Consider the following 16,717-nt stretch of genomic DNA (forward strand, 5'->3'; position numbering starts at 1 on the left):
CATCACAAATTTGGTTTGGTCGATGCTGGTCCATGGGCACTGCCATCTTTTTAATTTTTTTCTGAGCATCTACAGACGGCAAGTTTCTGGCACTGCATGCAGTAGCCATTTTGTTTTTGGCTTTTGGGCGGAACAGTGCACATGTGTGCATAAATGCGCATGGTCCATTCGGCGCAGGAGGAAGCCAACCGGTAGTGAGGTAAGTTAGAACCACCTCTGCCTCCACCACCCCACAGCCAAAAAAACCCCCCTTGAAGACTAACAAATTCACAAGGTTCTGTGCAGCAGAAATCCATCCCATGATTAATATGCTGGAAAAAGTACAGTAGTCCCTCGCTATACCGCGCTTCACCTACTGCGGCTTCACTTCATCGCGGGTTTCTGAGGAAGTCAATCGGCAGATTTAAACAGCCCGCCGAACTCAATCGGCAGGTTTTTCAAAAAAAAAAAAGAATCTAAAATTGTAAATACTGTATTTAAATACTGTATCTAAAATAAATACTGTGTGGGAAGGGTTTATAAACACTTAAAACAATGAAAACTTACCAAACAATTACAATATAAATACTTAAATAAGTACTATCAGTCGATAAATTCCCCATCGCGGATTTCACCTATCGCGGCCAGGTCTGGAACGTAACACCAGCAATAGGTGAGGGACTACTGTATTGTTGCTTTATTTGTATCGCCTTCAAGTAGAATATCAGTAATGCATGCATGATTTGACCTGTTATTGAAAATTTTTGAAGCTTTGCCACTTCAGAAAATACAGGGAAAGCTGGGAAAGAATAAACATTCCCAGATATTCCTTCTAATTAATGCCCAAGGAGCCTGTTGAGGTCTTTATTAGATGTGTAATAATGCACAGAGGACGTAAAATTTAACAATTGATTATGCTTTCCTGAAAAATGATATTTAATTCTTGATTATTATAATATTTTTTTAAATATAACAATCATTGTGGCTTGATGATAGTGATCAGATTTTTATATTACAGTCCTTGTCGCTAACATATTGGTTTAAATATGCAACTACCATATTTTTCAGAGTATAAGACGTACCTTTTTCCTCCCTAAAAGAGGCTGATAATTTGGGTGCGTCTTATATTCTGAATGTAGCTCCCCTCCCCCCCCCAGCCTTAACTAACTGCTAACATATTCCCAGCTCTTAGCTTGCAAGCTCTTTCATTGTTTTTCTCTGTGAAGAATGTTTTCCAAGTCTTAAGCCTTTGCAGGTTTTTTTTTTCGTTGCTCTAACTTGCTCTGAATAAGTTTATTTCCATCCTTAACCAGGTACTAAGGATGTTCCCAGCTCTTACTGTCTTGCAATCTCTTTCATTGTTACTCTCTCTGAATAAGGTTCTTTTTAAAGCCTTATTTAAAATAATGTGTTGAAGCTGACCAGACTAAGGACGCTAGCCAGATGAATATCTGTTAGACAGATTCTTTTCCCTATTTTCCTCCCCAAAAACTAAGGTGCGTCTTATACTCCAGTACACCTTATACTCTGAAAAGTACGGTAATATATTGCTCCATACACCCACAGAAAGTTACTTTTCTGGAAAGTCCTCTATTACATTTCATTATGCTTTCTCCAAAGAAATAGTGTTGTATGGTGTGGAAGACAGTGTGAAATTTTGATGAATGACTGGGAATCCAGAACAGGGAGACAAAATCATTGCAGGCCCTTAGAGGATTGTGTTTGACCTTGGAAGGCCAGATGGTGATGGCCGTAGTCGTGAGGCCACATTCAACATACAGTGGTGCCTCTACTTAATTCATTGTGACCAGGTTCCTAAGTAGAAAGGTTTGTAAGTAGAAGCAATTTTCCCATAGGAATCAATGTAAAGGCAAATATAGTAATACCTCGTCTTACGAACTTAATTGGTTCTGGGACGAGCTTCGTAAGGTGAAAAGTTCGTAGACGAAACAATGTTTCCCATAGAAATCAATGGAAAAGCGAATAATGCGTGCAAGCCCAAATCTCACCCCATTTGCCCATTACTGCCGGCATTTGGATCCTTGTTCGGGGACAGGTGGTGACGGGAGGGTGTGTGGATGTGACATTCCCTGCGCTGCTGCTGCTTCTCAAAGGGAAACCGCCACCTCCGCCATTATCCTCTTGTCCTGGCCAGAGGGATGGAATCCATTGGGATGTGGCAGCCCCACCCTTTGGGAGGGCAGGGCTGGAACAGAGGGGCAGCTGCGAAGGGCTGGCTCGACGAAAGCGCTCCCAGTGAAGGGGCTGTGAAAGGGTTTTCTCCGAGCGCTTCGGGGATGCCTGCCCGCCCCTCTCGCAGCCCCTTCACTGGAAGGGCAGGCGTTCCCAAAGCGCTCAGAGAAAGCGCTCTCGCAGCCGCCTCTCTGGGAGCGCTTTCGCTGAGCGCTTCCAGAACGCCTCCCCCGTCTCTCCTGCAGTGAAGGGGCTGCGAGAGGGGCGGGCGTTCCTGAAGTGCTCAGCGAAAGCACTCCCAGCAAAGCGGCTGCGAGAGCGCTTTCTCTGAGCGCTTTTGAAACATTTGCCCCTCCTCTCCTGCAGCCCCTTCGCTGGGAGCACTGTCAGCGAAGGGGCTGCGAGAGGGCCGCTTGAAGCTGCCCGCCAGGATCCTCACTAGCGGCTGGAGGAGGAGGAGGCAAAGCCGCAGCCGCCACCGTCACTGCAGCCACTGCTGCAGGAGGACCCGCACCCCAAGTCGGAAGGCGGAAGAGGAGAAAGCCGGGGAGAGGGGCGGATCAGGCAGGTGGCAGCGTTGGGAGGCCAGGGGCGTGAGAGGGCCGGAGACGGGCAAAGGGGCCCGGACTCCTGCACCCGAACATGGCCTCCTTCCCCGCCGAGCCTCCCAGCCGCAGAGGAGGCACGGAAATATTTGCATATTTCGGAGCCCGGCACGACACGAGTGTATGGGAGGTAGCGCAATGGAGTCACTGCTCTCCAAGTGCCCAGAGAAAGGAAAACACTCCATTTGCTCTGGGCTACCCAGAGTGAAGGGAGCGTTTCTTTTCTCTGGGCGGTGACAGGTTTATTCCCTCTCCAAGCGCCCAGAGAAAGGAAAATGCTCCGTTCGCTCTGGACTGCCAAAGTCTCTTTAAGCGCCACTGAAAGGCTCCTCTGGCAGCCCAGAAAAGCCCGAGATGGCCGGGATTAAATGGGAAATGGCAGGAAACTGTCCAGGCCTATGTGCCGCTCTCAAATTTCCTGGGAAATTTTTCCAGGCTTGGGTTCTTAAGTAGAAAATGGTTCCTAAGAAGAGGCAAAAAAATGTTGAACACCCGGTTCTTATCTGGAAAAGTTCTTAAGTAGAGGCGTTCTTATGTAGAGGTGCCGCTGTATAAGATGCACCAAAGTTTTCACCTCTTTTTGGGCAATAAAAAGGTGTGTCTTATACAAAAAATACAGTTGTTTCCTATAGTTGAATTCAGTTGAACTGAGGTTTTTTTTACTATGAACCACCAAAAGTCACTGTGATGAGTAATATAAAAATATGATGATTTTAAAAATTCTGGATTGTTTGTAACTGTTCTGTAAAAGTTTCATATTCCCAATATAATAATAGTATATTTGCCTAAAAGGAAAAACTGGGATTCTTTTTTAGAAATTTTCCTGAAGGCTAGATATCTGCTAATCTGTATTTTAAGAAATTCAAGTTGGTTGGTTGGTTGGTTGGTTGGTTGGTTGGTTGGTTGGTTGGTTGGTTGGTTGGTTGGTTGGTTGGTTGGTTGGTTGGTTGGTTGGTTGGTTGGTTGGATGGATGGATCGATGGATGGATCGATGGATGGATCGATGGATTGGATGGAAGTCTTCATAAAGTAAACACCTAGTTTCAATACTGTACAGTGGTACCTCGAGATACGAGTTTAATTCGTTCCGGACCTGGGCTCTTAAGTCGAGCAGCTCTTATCTCGAACGACTTTTCCCCATAGGAATTAATGTAAATAATTTTAATTGGTTCCAGCCCTCAAAAAACTCACAAAGTTAGTCTAAATTATGCAGAAAGACATGTTTTTAATGAAGAAATGTACATGTACATATAAATGAATAATGAAGTTTCTTTCACTTAACTTGTAAACTTTCTTAAACTTTTAAATTTACATATGTTCAACTTCTCTGCCACCCAATCCTGTAGGACAGAGGTCCCCAACCCTTTTTGCACCAGGGACCAGCTTTAAGCGATCAAGAGAGGAATGGGTGAATGAATGGACGGAGGGTGGGAAGGAAGGAAAGAGGGAAGGGACAGGAACAGAGGAAGGAAGCAAGGAAACTTATGAAAGGGGAGAGTAAGAGAGGAATGAGTGAAGGGAGGGAGGGAGGGAAGAAGGTGGGAAGGAGAAAGAAAAGAAGAAATAGAGGAAGGGAAGGTAAAAGAGAGAAAGAAAAAGAGCAAGAAAGAAAGAAAGGGGGAAGGGACAGGAACAGAGGAAGGAAGCAAGGAAACTTATGAAAGGGGAGAGTAAGAGAGGAATGAGTGAAGGGAGGGAGGGAGGGAAGAAGGTGGGAAGGAGAAAGAAAAGAAGAAATAGAGGAAGGGAAGGTAAAAGAGAGAAAGAAAAAGAGCAAGAAAGAAAGCTGCAAGCACCCCCCCGAGCTCCCCAGGCCGGCTGCAACCTTTTAAAACACGCGCGCCGCTTCGCAGCTGTCTCCTGAAGCCGAACGCGGAAGTTAGCGTTTGGCTTCAGGAGACAGCTCCTTGGCGCTTGTATCTCGAATTTGGGCTTGTAAGTAGAACAAAAATATCTCTCCCCTCCCAGCTCTTATCTCGAGTTGCTCTTAAGTAGAGCAGTTCTTATGTCGGGGTTCCACTGTATATGGCATCTTGCTTCCTAAAGCTGCTTTGTAATAAAGCAATTTTTCCACTAGATGGCAATACTGTAACCCTGCTGTTCTGTTCACAAACACTTGTACTGTTCCAGTCATATGCGACCCGGACCAAAAAAGGTTTATTTAAGGTACTTAAATTTGGTCTTTTTTTTGCTGGGATACTAATTTGAACTTTTCTGAATACAATGAGAGAAAAATTGAGATGAAAAAATTAATGCTTATATTTTTATTTTGCTCATAAAAGCCCCCCCCCCATTTTTTCAAGCATGTCACTATAAATTTTTATAGGCCCCTAGTTCCAAATATTTTCAATAACTTAAGCATTGAATTACTAGTTTGAACATTTCTGAACACAATGAAATGAAAATTGAACTGATAAAATTGATGCTTATTTTTTAATTTTGTTCAGAAAAGGACCCCACCAGGCTGTACTCAATTTTTTCAGTTTATATACAAATTATGCTGTTAATTTCAAAATTACATAATTGTTTTTAGTAAAATGGATTTCTTTCATAAAATTAGGTGTCTGGCCATCATGTACTTGCTTTTCAAAAGGATATTCCAAATATTTTCAGCCAAATCTATATAAAAACTGAAAATAATGGCACATAGCAAGGCTGAGGGGCAGTGGCCCTTTTGTGAGCAAAATAAACAAATAAGCATCTATTTTTTCAGTTCTATTTTCATATCATTTGTTCAGAAAAGTTCAAGTTAGTATCCCAGCGAAAAAAGTTTCAAAAAAGTTGGAACTGGCAGGATTAGGAGCCTAAAAAAAAGGTAAAGTGAAAATCATTGCACACAGCCGTGGCCCTATTTCTGAGCAAAACCCCCCAATAAGTATAACTTTTTTGAGTTCATTTCTATTTTTCTAATGATCAAGGATGCTCAAAATAGTGATCCAACACAAAAAGGTAAAAGAAAAATTGAACTGGCAGCCTGAGCTAGATAAAAATGAACAAAATTGCACAAAAACGCAAGGGGTGGCCTTTTGCAAGCAAAATAAAAATATAAGCATTAGTTTTTTCATCTCAATTTTACTTTCATTGTGTTTAGAAAAGTTCAAAGTAGTATCCCAGTGAAAAAAGGTTTCAAAAATACCAAATCTAAGTACCTAAATTAAACCATTTTTGGTCCGGGTCGTATACAACCCGAACAGTACAAGTGTGACTTTTTTTGCCCAGCAAAAACTAACCCCCCCCCCCCCAAAAAAAAATTCTCAAAAAAAGAACCCCTCACATGATACAAAGTCATGAAATTTCAAATTCCAGATATGCAGGGGGGAAATTTTACAGGGTCTCAAAACATGGCTTCGGGTCACATTCGACCCGAACAGAACAGCAGTAACATTTACCTTCTAGCTGATCCTTTAAAAGACGACTGACAGGCAGAAATAGGATGGTTCTTCCTGGTTTTGGCTTCCATCTCTTCTCAGCAATAGTCCCCTATCATCTCGTAGTCCAGTGATGGCAAACCTTTTTCTGGTTGTGTGCCAAAAATGTGTGCCTGCACTGCAATATTATATGTGTGTGCTGGGACCAAGAATGCAGTGCACTCCCCACCTGCACATAGGCATACATGACTGCCCCTTTGCACATGTGCACATGACTCCCCTCCGTGCATGCACACTTTCCCATCCATGCTCCACCTCTGCACCAAACTTTGCCAGCACGAACAGGCTGCTGCTGCTGCTGCTGCTCCTTATCCTCCTGCCAGCCTCATGCTCCGGCCATCGTCCAGCATGGCTGTTCACACCGGCAAATGTTGGTGCCTTAGATTTCTTCTTAGGGAGCATTCCTAGCCAGCGCACCTCATACCACTTACCGCAGCCACCGGGGAAGCGTCAGTGTGAAATCAGCTGCCGCTAGATGCGAAGGGATGGGGATGGCAGGATCAGCAGGCTGGGGTTTCCCTCCCACCTGCCAGAGGCTTTTTTCCTTTCCAGACCAGCTCCAAGCAAGCTATGCACAAACTTCAGAAGCTCTTGCGCTGCCACCTGTACCACCTGCTTGAAGCTGATCTGGAAAGGGGAAAAAATGCAGCTGAATTAGGCGGGACTCGCCTTATCCATGTCCCTCTGAATGGATCTCCCTATGTAGCCTACACATGAATTATGCGACCCGACAATCGGCCACCCAAAAGGGGCCCACCCTCCGAGCTCTTCCAAGCACCTGCTTTTTGCAGTGAATGAACTGGGAGCACGAAAACCTCTTCCCCTCTACCTGCATGCTGTTTATCACTGGCTCTTCACTCCCCTCTGCACCCAAGTAGTGGCATCTTGTTGGTCTTGGGGAGGGTTGCTGAGCCGGTGACCTCATGCAAGTAGAGGGGAAGCTCTTTTTGTGCCCCAGCTCATTCGTGCAAGAAAGAGCGGGCTCTCAGAAGGTGGGCTCCTTTTGGGTGACCGATCAATGTCAGTTCGCATAATTCATGTGTAGGCTACATAGGGAGAACCATTCAGAGGGACATGGATAAGGCGAGTCCTGCCTAATTCAGCTGCACTGGGGTAGTTCAGCAAGGGGGCTACGTAGGGAGACCCATTCAGAGGGACCTGAGTGGGGTTAATCCAGTTATTTTTCCTTTCCAGACCAGCTCCAAGCACCCCATTTTTAGCAATCCTGGTGGCAGCAGGCAATGAGACTGGAGGCTTCACCCAGCTGGAATCTCCTCCGGCGTCATTGATGCAGCCGGGATGCCAGGCAGCCTAGGGCGCGCAGCCTCCCACCAGTGGGGATGGAAAGCCAGACATCTTGCACTTGGCTGGCTCTGGTGGGCCCTGCTGGGTACAGGGAAACGGCAGGCTGATGGGTGGGCCCTACAGCAAGGAAGCATCGGTGGCCAGCCGAGTGCTCTGCCGAGCCCGGTGCTTGCTTCCCCTTGGGGCGCTCATCCTCTCACCGGCTGCCCCCCACCCCCAACTAAACTGCTGGAACTGCCAGGAAGAGGGGTCAGATGCAGAGTGCAGGCAGGCAGGCAGACGAGTGTCCCGAAACCCAAGCAGGAAAAGGGAGGAAAGGAACCCGAGCTGAGCTTCCCAGTCCTTTCCATCCATTGCCTGCCACTGCGGGCACAAAGAGATTTACTGCTGTTGTTTCCTTTTTGGGGTGGCGGGGAGAGAAGGAGGACGAAATCTGAAGGACAGGTGAGTCATAGCCTTCAATCCTCCTCCTCTGTCTCTGCGCACAGGAGGAGCAAAGCAAGCCAGGGAGCCCTGCCCAGCTGCTTCTTGACTGGTTGGTTGGTTGGTTGGTTGGTTGGTTGGTTGGTTGGTTGGTTGGTTGGTTGGCTGGTGAGCGAGCAAGCAAGATCCCGGGGGGGGGGGAGGGAGAGGTGCACATGAACTAGCCAGTAGTTCTTGCCTTTCCCCCTGCAGTGTGCCATAGGTTCGCCCATGATGGCTCTATTTATTTTCTTACATTTATATGCCACCCAACTCCCAAAGGATTCAAGGTTACTCAATAGCAGAATAAAATATTAAAAATAAGGGCTCTGGTCCCTTACTGCTGTAGTTTTCAAAGCCATTTTTGTAGTTGCTTTAGCTGCATTATTTTATTTCATATGTAATATAGCTTTAGAAAGGATGGCCAGTTATACACAGACAATCTCTTCCACAATTACAAGAATCCTTCAAAATAGATTATGCTGAGTGGAATAATGGCTTGAAATCTTCAATACAGGGAGCCTACTGAGAGAAGACCTGGATCTTCCTGATGCTAGTTCTTGCCATGATTGCTTTCAACAGAGTTCAATTTAGGCATTTCTGGAATTTCAAGGGTAAAGTGTATTGTCTTATTCTGCAATGAGTAGGCTTCACAAATGCTACACTGAGCCCAAAGGGTGTGAGAATGGATTTTTAAAACCCTCTCTTTCTTTCTTTCTCTCTCTCTCTCTTGAATGTAAATTACAAGGTCTTTACCCAATGAAGCCCAAATAAATATCCGTATCTTAAAATAAACAGGCCCAGCTTACATATTGGTTCTTACTTGACAAACAGTAAAGAAAATGACTATAACATAAATAGGCAGGAACTATTACCTAAAGAAAAGGGATTAAAACACTGTTTAGTCCAAAACAGTGATAGAACATTTGGAAATGGTTCAAGCAGATTCCATCCTTATTTACTGAAGTCTAAGGAGGAAGAAGTGAGATATATATATAGTACAAGGTTATTATTATTATAGATAATATCAACATAGTTTTACCTTACCTTTCCTACGGAATTTATTTCCTGATCTAATCTGTTTAGTAGAACTGACACACAGCTATGCCACAGCTACCCCTACAGCAGAATTGATTGTTACAGTAAACCTTTCATTTTTACAAACTTTTAGGGAATAGCAGCTAGATATATATATACAGTATATATATATAGGGTTTTTTTTAATGACTTGACATGAAGATTGACTCCTGGCCAGTATATTATCATTATTTTCTTGGGAACAGTAAGGATATGCCATCCCGTTGCTTTCTTCCAGAATGCTTTTTGGCTTTCCCACCATCTAGAAACTTCCTAGTGGTTTAAGATCCAGTTAACTCTTGAGATCAGCAAGATGAACTGCCGTATTTTTTGGCCTCTAAGATGAACTGGAGTACAAGATGCACTTTAGTTTTTGGGGAAGAAAATATGGAAAAGAATCTGCGCACCAGGAATTCATCAGTCTAGCGTCCTTAGTCTGATCATCTTCAGCACATTATTTCATCCCCTGGTTAGGGCTTTTAAAAAACCTTATTCTGAGAGAGTAACCATGAAAGAGCTTGCAAGCTGGTAAGAGCTGGAAACATTGTTAGCAACTCAACCAAAGGAAAAAAACCCTGCAAAGTGGCTTGGAAAACATTCTTCGCAGAAAGTAACAATGAAAGAGCCTGCATGGTAAGAGCTGGGAAGATTGTTAGCACCTAGTTAGGGCTGGAAAAAATAGCTTTGAAAAAAGCTAAATTCAGAGTATAAGATACACCCAAATTTTTAGGCTCCTTTAGGGAGGAAAAAGGTGCATCTTATACTCCAAAAATATAGTACAGTGGAACCCCGACATAAGAGCTGCTCTACTTAAGAGCAACTCGAGATAAGAGCTGGGAGGGGAGAGATATTTTTGTTCTACTTACAAGCCCAAATTCGAGATACAAGTGCCAAGGAGCTGTCTCCTGAAGCCAAATGCTAACTTCCGCGTTCGGCTTCAGGAGACAGCTGCGAAGCGGCGCGCGTGTTTTAAAAGGTTGCAGCCGGCCTGGGGGGCTCGGGGGGGTGCTTGCAGCTTTCTTTCTTGCTCTTTTTCTTTCTCTCTTTTACCTTCCCTTCCTCTATTTCTTCTTTTCTTTCTCCTTCCCACCTTCTTCCCTCCCTCCCTCCCTTCACTCATTCCTCTCTTACTCTCCCCTTTCATAAGTTTCCTTGCTTCCTTCCTCTGTTCCTGTCCCTTCCCTCTTTCCTTCCTTCCTTCCCACCCTCCGTCCATTCATTCACCCATTCCTCTCTTGATCGCTTAAAGCCGGTCCCTGGTGCAAAAAGGGTTGGGGACCTCTGTCCTACAGGATTGGGTGGCAGAGAAGTTGAACATATGTAAATTTAAAAGTTTAATAAAGTTTACAAGTTAAGTGAAAGAAACTTCATTATTCATTTATATGTACATGTACATTTCTTCATTAAAAACATGTCTTTCTGCATAATTTAGACTAACTTTGTGAGTTTTTTGAGCGCTGGAACCAATTAAAATTATTTACATTAATTCCTATGGGGAAAAGTCGTTCGAGATAAGAGCTGCTCGACTTAAGAGCCCAGGTCCGGAACGAATTAAACTCGTATCTCGAGGTACCACTGTATGTGTACAACCTTCACATACATATGATGATGTGGTAGTTTCTGCACTTCTGGTCGAATTGTATGTTTCAACAAATTATCTATTCATCCATCTATTTGGATTTCTAAGCCGCCCTTCTCCAGCAGACAAATTCCTAACAATGCAAGATAATATTCAATCTATGGTACTAAGCTATATGTGACAACTTTCTGCTAATTTGATGGTTATTCTTTATGTGCAGTTTTTAATAGATTCAAAATAAATGCAAAATGCTGGATATCTTTCAATTTGATTCACTGTTGTGTTTTTCTCTACACCTCGAGTGTCAAACTCGCCACGTCACGCCATCACGTGATGTAGTGCTGTTTTTTTCCGTTTGAGGGGTTGGGGTGGGCGTGGCCTGTGTGTGACGCATCTGACCTGCGGGCCACTAGTTTGACAGCCATACTCTATACAGTTAAAAGGTGATTGACTTAGGCCCAAAATTAATTGGACAAAGATAGCTCCACAGATGAACACTTATTCTAACTCTTCTAACCTTTTGGACTATAAACAGATTGTCTGCTTTCAATAACTACAGTGTAGCCTTCTCTAAACAGCTGCCTTAAGAATTTGAAAATGCAGATTATTGTGACAAAGGGAGAAATGTATCTATTCTGTCTTGTTTCTTTCATGTTTCAGTTAGCATTTGAATTGTGAGAAACATTAGATGGAAATTATATGGAACTTATTGAAATCAAGGAAAAATTTGCCTAGATCAAGAAAAATCTTACAACAACGGCAGATGAAAGGGAGGACATCCAATCCAGGTTGAGCCATTCCAGCTGCATGTCTCAACTTGGGGGAATCTTCCTGTACACAATCCCATGTACATGTAAAGATATTAATGCAAAAGTTGGGCTAAAAAATTCTGATGAGCTACTTTTCAAAAAACAGGGATACCTGTTGGTGGGGGGCTGTCATGTTATATGCAGAGCTTGTAATAATTTTGGGAGTGACATTTAATTTCAGTGTATTTTTAAAATAATTTGTCTTAGACAAACTTTTTTTCTTTAAAAACATTTTATTTTAAATATATATATATATAAACATGCGCCTTTTGGCAGCTGCTGTCCTTCATTAACAGAAATGTTCAAGAATACATGGTAAAGCGTGTACCAAGCTGTTAATTGTGTACCATTCACATGTAAAATCTCTAATCCTGCATGATTAAGATTTAAATCACCTTTGTCCCCTCAGATGTGTTGAACTACAAAACCCATGATCCTTCCAACTCAGAGTTAGGGAAGTTGTGTTCCAGTGCATTCAGAAGAAGCCAGAGTAGCCAGGGCTGACGTAAACTAAACTGGTTTCCTTAATACTTTTTAAAAGTCATGCTCTGAGACGTACGAGCTGGCCTTGTGAAGACTAAATTCATTCATTTTTTAACCAGAAATGAAAGCATTGCTTGATAGAAGAAAGCGTTGAGTATTTAACAGCCACTGCATTTCAAATATTTTTAGTAGCATCCCCAGCCAACTTCCATGCATCTCTTCTTTTCATAACTGGTTGCATGATCCAGCACTCTGCTTTTCAATGTCGGCAACTTTTTTAGATGCGTGAACTTTAATTCCCGTAATTGAAGAATTCACCTTCCCATGCTGGCTGGGGAATTCTAGGAGTTGAAGTCCTTGCATCTTAAAAGTTGCCGAGATCGAGAAACACTGACCTCCAGCTCCTGGGAATGTCAGCTGAGCTTCCTAATTCTGCCTTGATCTCCCTCCCCATCTTCCTACACACACATCTTGAAGATGTGTTTTTCTTCTCCAATAAAACAGCTGTAGAATCCATGATAGAGAAAGGATGGGTTGTTTTTATCCATTCAAAAATCCTTTCCCCATATTTCCAAATTATCTCCCACTTACTTTGCTCCCCCCCTCCCCCCCAAAAAATAACCAACAGATCCATGTGGCTCCTAATCCTAAGGAAGCAGAACTCTTAAGGGAGAACATCTGATTATTCCTGAAGAGATGAACAGCTGAAGACCGAAGGCTTAAGCTGCCCCACTTCCTGTTTAGCAGGAAACTTGCTTCCACTGTGGCTGTTCCCTTGGATAAAGGGCCATATGTACGCTTTGTGATATATTTGATAGAGAGCTGCCCGTGATATCTTGCTTTGACATTCTCACTTTAGACATGTCCTAGAATGTGGCATTTCCTGTCTACAGCTGCCGCTCTCAGCATCTTCAACCATGAGATAAGATTCTGGTCCACATCTGTGCAGAACAGGAAGTTGAGGAAGATGGAGAGGGGGAAGGTTGGTTTTAGCGTTCAGTGGCTCTTCCCCACCAAGGACTGAGACCAAATCTGTTCTTGAGAGAAAACGCAAGAGGCAAGCAAAATTCCGCCCTTATCCCCAAATTCCTAAATTGGCCTTAAGATTTATTTAACTTCTACCACACCCCAATAGTCTGCTTCCTCCTCTGGAAAAATACCCCAAGCAATGAAGCCATCTCCCAGTGGAGCCAAGCAGTCTGTCTCGCCCCCCCTCCCCGTAACCCCAAGATACTATGTGACTTTGTCTCTATAAATAACGATCCCTGGGGAGGGGCAGGCAATTTATGACTGGGGGCAAAGCACATATATGGGGATAATATGCATGTCCCAGGAATTCCTGGGTCAGAAGTCCAACTTTCTGTACTGACCCAAACTCTGACAGTGATCCAAAACTGATGCTAAGTTTCCACAGAGGTAAGCAAACAAGCATTTGAGGAATGGCATAGACTGCATGCAAGAGTTTGGCTACAGCACAGTCTCCTCCATCCCTGTGCCTTCCAGTGCTGGTTCAAATGATCTGCCTAGGAATGAGGGGTTCAGGGCGTCCCAAGATGGGTGGATAGGGGAAGGGATTCAACTGGAAGAATTGCATTTACAATGCCGAATCAAAGACACAAGTACTTCCAGGCCCCTTAGAGCAGTGTTTTTCAACCAGTGTGCCGCGGCAATGATCAGGTGTGCCGCAAAGCTTAAAGAGAGAAAGCAAGCAAGAGAGAGAAAGAGCGAGAGAGAGAGAAAGAGAACAAGAGAGAGAAAGAAAGCAAGAGAGAAAGAGGGAAGGAAGGAGAGAGAGAGAGAAAGACATAGAGTGAGGGAGGTAGAGAGAAAGAGCAAAAAAGAGAGGAAGGAAGAGAAAGAAAGGGATGGAGAGAAAGAAAGAGGAAGGAAGGGAGAGAGAGAGAAATAAAGCAAAAGGGAGTAAGAGAGGGAGAGAATTTTTTTTGTCCAAATTTTTTAGGCCCCCCCCCCCCCCGGCTCAATGTGTCCCAGGGTTTCGTAAATGTAAAAAATGTGCCGTGGCTCAAAAAAGGTTGAAAATCAGGGCCTTAGAGAATCAAAGGCCTTGTGGAGATGAAGCGACTCTCCATCAAATTGATGGAAAGGTTAGGTATTAGGGATATTTTCAGATTCTCCAATAAACAAGCCAGGGAAACTGCACAGTGAAAGCTGCAGAGGACATCAGCTTGAGAACGTCAGGACTAATTAGGCCATAATGTTAAGCGTCTGTCTTGGGACCTAGCAGCTGGAACACCTGTTCAAAAGCTATCCCAACCAATATTGGTTGATGAACTCTACCATTCCATATGTACAAAGATGAAAAGAAATTGGGCTGCAAATGAACAGGCTGCACTAGCTTTTTCAAACCCACCCATTTTGAAATGTTAGAAGTACCTTTTGTTAGAAAGACTTTTGATTATCTTCTTCATTTCTGCAGACAAAGTTGAAAGAGGGCAAAGCAACAGTCCTCCAGGAGAGACTAAAGCTATTCTTTCCCACACAACAACTGCTTCCTGTAAACATTTTACCGTACGATCAAAAAAAATCTACCAAATGGGGAAGAAGTTCCCCAGGGAAGGCTCCCTAGATTTCACTCCCTGCTTTTCAGGAGCAGCCCATTTCCACAAGTTCTCCTAGTTTTGAAAATTGTTTCCTAGGAAATGCAAACAAATGTTGTTGGGACGTTGGAGACTGTTGAGTGACATCAACATCAAAGTGTTGGGTTAAATTCCAACAGTGGCAGTTACTTAACAGTTTTTTTCCGTCAAGACAAAATCAGGATACAACTGACGGCGGGGCCTTTCTCTCTAAAAGTTCACATCAGTTGCAGTTCAAGTGAGGTTGCCAAGTCACACCACTTGCAGAGATGTGACTTCTCCGTCCAACTGATATTTGATCTGGTTGAGTTCTTCCAGCTCTTGCTGGTGCCGATCAGTTTTGTGCCCCACCAAGGAGCGGTAGAAATGCAAAGCAAAGATGATGAATACGACGCCAACTGGGACCATAATCACCGTGGAAGCCATGGCTGCATTCCAGCCAGAGCTGTCTGTAGAGGTGGTGGCGTTGTCTCCATCGTGCAGCCTTTCCGGACCGCAGCACTTCCTGCTTGCTGCCATGTTGCCGACAGGCATAAACTTGACCCAGCAAATCAACACCACTTCAGTGAGGAAGAGGAAGATCCCCAAGGCCGTGGAGAAGCCCCAGGCCAGCTCAATATAGTGGTGCATTCGTTCGTGGGGAGACTCATTGACCGAATTGAGGTTGTGGATATTACTGACAGCTTCGATATTGGGCAAGATGCAAGTGCTGACCATAAGAGCGAAGAGATGGACAGCCACCAGCACCGTCGTGCAGGCACTGAAGGCCACCAGCAGCTCCCAAGGGTAATCATAGTCTTCCAGTTGCACCTCCACCATGGCTACCTGGAGAAGGAGAGATTGTTGTAAATTAACAGAGGGATAGAATCAAGATCACGTGAAGTGTTAATACCACTTTATAAGGCCCTGGTAAGGCCACACTTGGAATATTGCATTCAGTTTTGGTCACCACGATGCAAAAAGGATATTGAGACTCTAGGAAAAAGTGGAGAGAAGAGCGACCAAGATGATTAGGGGACTGGAGGCTAATACATATGAAGAACAGTTGCAGGAGCTGGGCATGGCTAGCTTAATGAAAAGAAGGACCAAGGAAGACATGATAGCAGTGTTCCAGTATCGCAGGGGTTGCCACAAAGAAGAAGGAGTTAAGCTATTCTCCAAAGCACCTGCGGGTAGAACAGGAAGCAATGGGTGGAAACTAAACAAGGCGAGAAGTAATTTAGGACTAAGGAGAAATTTCCTGACCGTCAGAACAGTTGATCAATGGAACAGCTTTCCTCCAGAAGTTGTGAATGTCCCAACACTGGAAGTTTTTAAGCAGATGTTGGATAACTGTCTGAAGTTGTATAGGGTTTCCTGCCTAAGCAGGGGTTTGGACTAAAAGATCTTCAAGGTCCCTTCCAACTCTGTTGTGGTTGTTGTTGTTACTTCCTGGCTCACTGCAAATGTAAACACGGTTTTCAATTTTTCCTTCTGCTGTCAACTTGTTTTTAAAAAGCTAAATATCTTGGCGCTGTCTTTATTCCAGCAGGATAACTCACTACTTCTCTAGTTTTACTACTCTTAGTTCAATACATCAGATAATTTTGGATTGGGTGGGTAATTGCAGATGTGGAATTAGAGACCATCTTAACGAGTGTTCGAACCTTCAGTTGGTCCAAGGCCATTTACTGGAAAATAAATGAATAAAGTTTGCACCCCATCACCAGATATTTTATTTGTTCTACTGTGCCTAATATGCCTTTTCTGTACTTAAACTACTTTCAAGCTAATTTGACGTAGTCATTAAAGCAGTGTTTCTCAATTGAGCAAATTCAAGATGTGCAGACTTTATCTCCGAGACCGCCTTCTGCCGCACGAATCCCAGCGACCGATTAGGTCCCACAGAGTGGGCCTTCTCCGGGTCCCGTCAACTAAACAATGTCGGTTGGCGGGCCCCAGGGGAAGAGCTTTCTCTGTGGCGGCCCCGACTCTCTGGAACCAGCTCCCCCCAGAGATTAGGACTGCCCCTACTCTCCTTGCCTTTCGTAATCTCCTTAAAACCCACCTTTGTCGTCAGGCATGGGGGAACTGAGACATCTTCCCCGGCATATACAATTTATACATGGTATGTTTGTAGGTATGTTTGTTTAGTAAATGGGTTTTTTTAAATATTTTAAATTATAATTTAGATTTGTCATGAATTGTTTTGTTTTGCTGT

The 16,717-nt window shown here is 43.9% G+C and overlaps 1 protein-coding gene across 1 annotated transcript in view; it reads right to left on the bottom strand.

Annotated features, from left to right (window-relative positions):
* Positions 1–11,650: 11,650 nt before the first annotated feature.
* ORAI3 (ORAI calcium release-activated calcium modulator 3) overlaps positions 11,651–16,717 on the bottom strand; it is a 28,597-nt gene continuing 23,530 nt past the window's right edge. The window contains exon 2 of the mRNA XM_070726803.1: positions 11,651–15,342. Within this exon, the coding sequence (XP_070582904.1) occupies positions 14,770–15,342 (573 nt within the window). The 3' untranslated portion in view covers positions 11,651–14,769. The remainder of the gene's footprint in view (positions 15,343–16,717) is intronic.

Source organism: Erythrolamprus reginae, chromosome Z (genome assembly GCF_031021105.1).
Source record: "Erythrolamprus reginae isolate rEryReg1 chromosome Z, rEryReg1.hap1, whole genome shotgun sequence".
Classification (NCBI taxonomy): domain Eukaryota; kingdom Metazoa; phylum Chordata; class Lepidosauria; order Squamata; family Dipsadidae; genus Erythrolamprus; species Erythrolamprus reginae.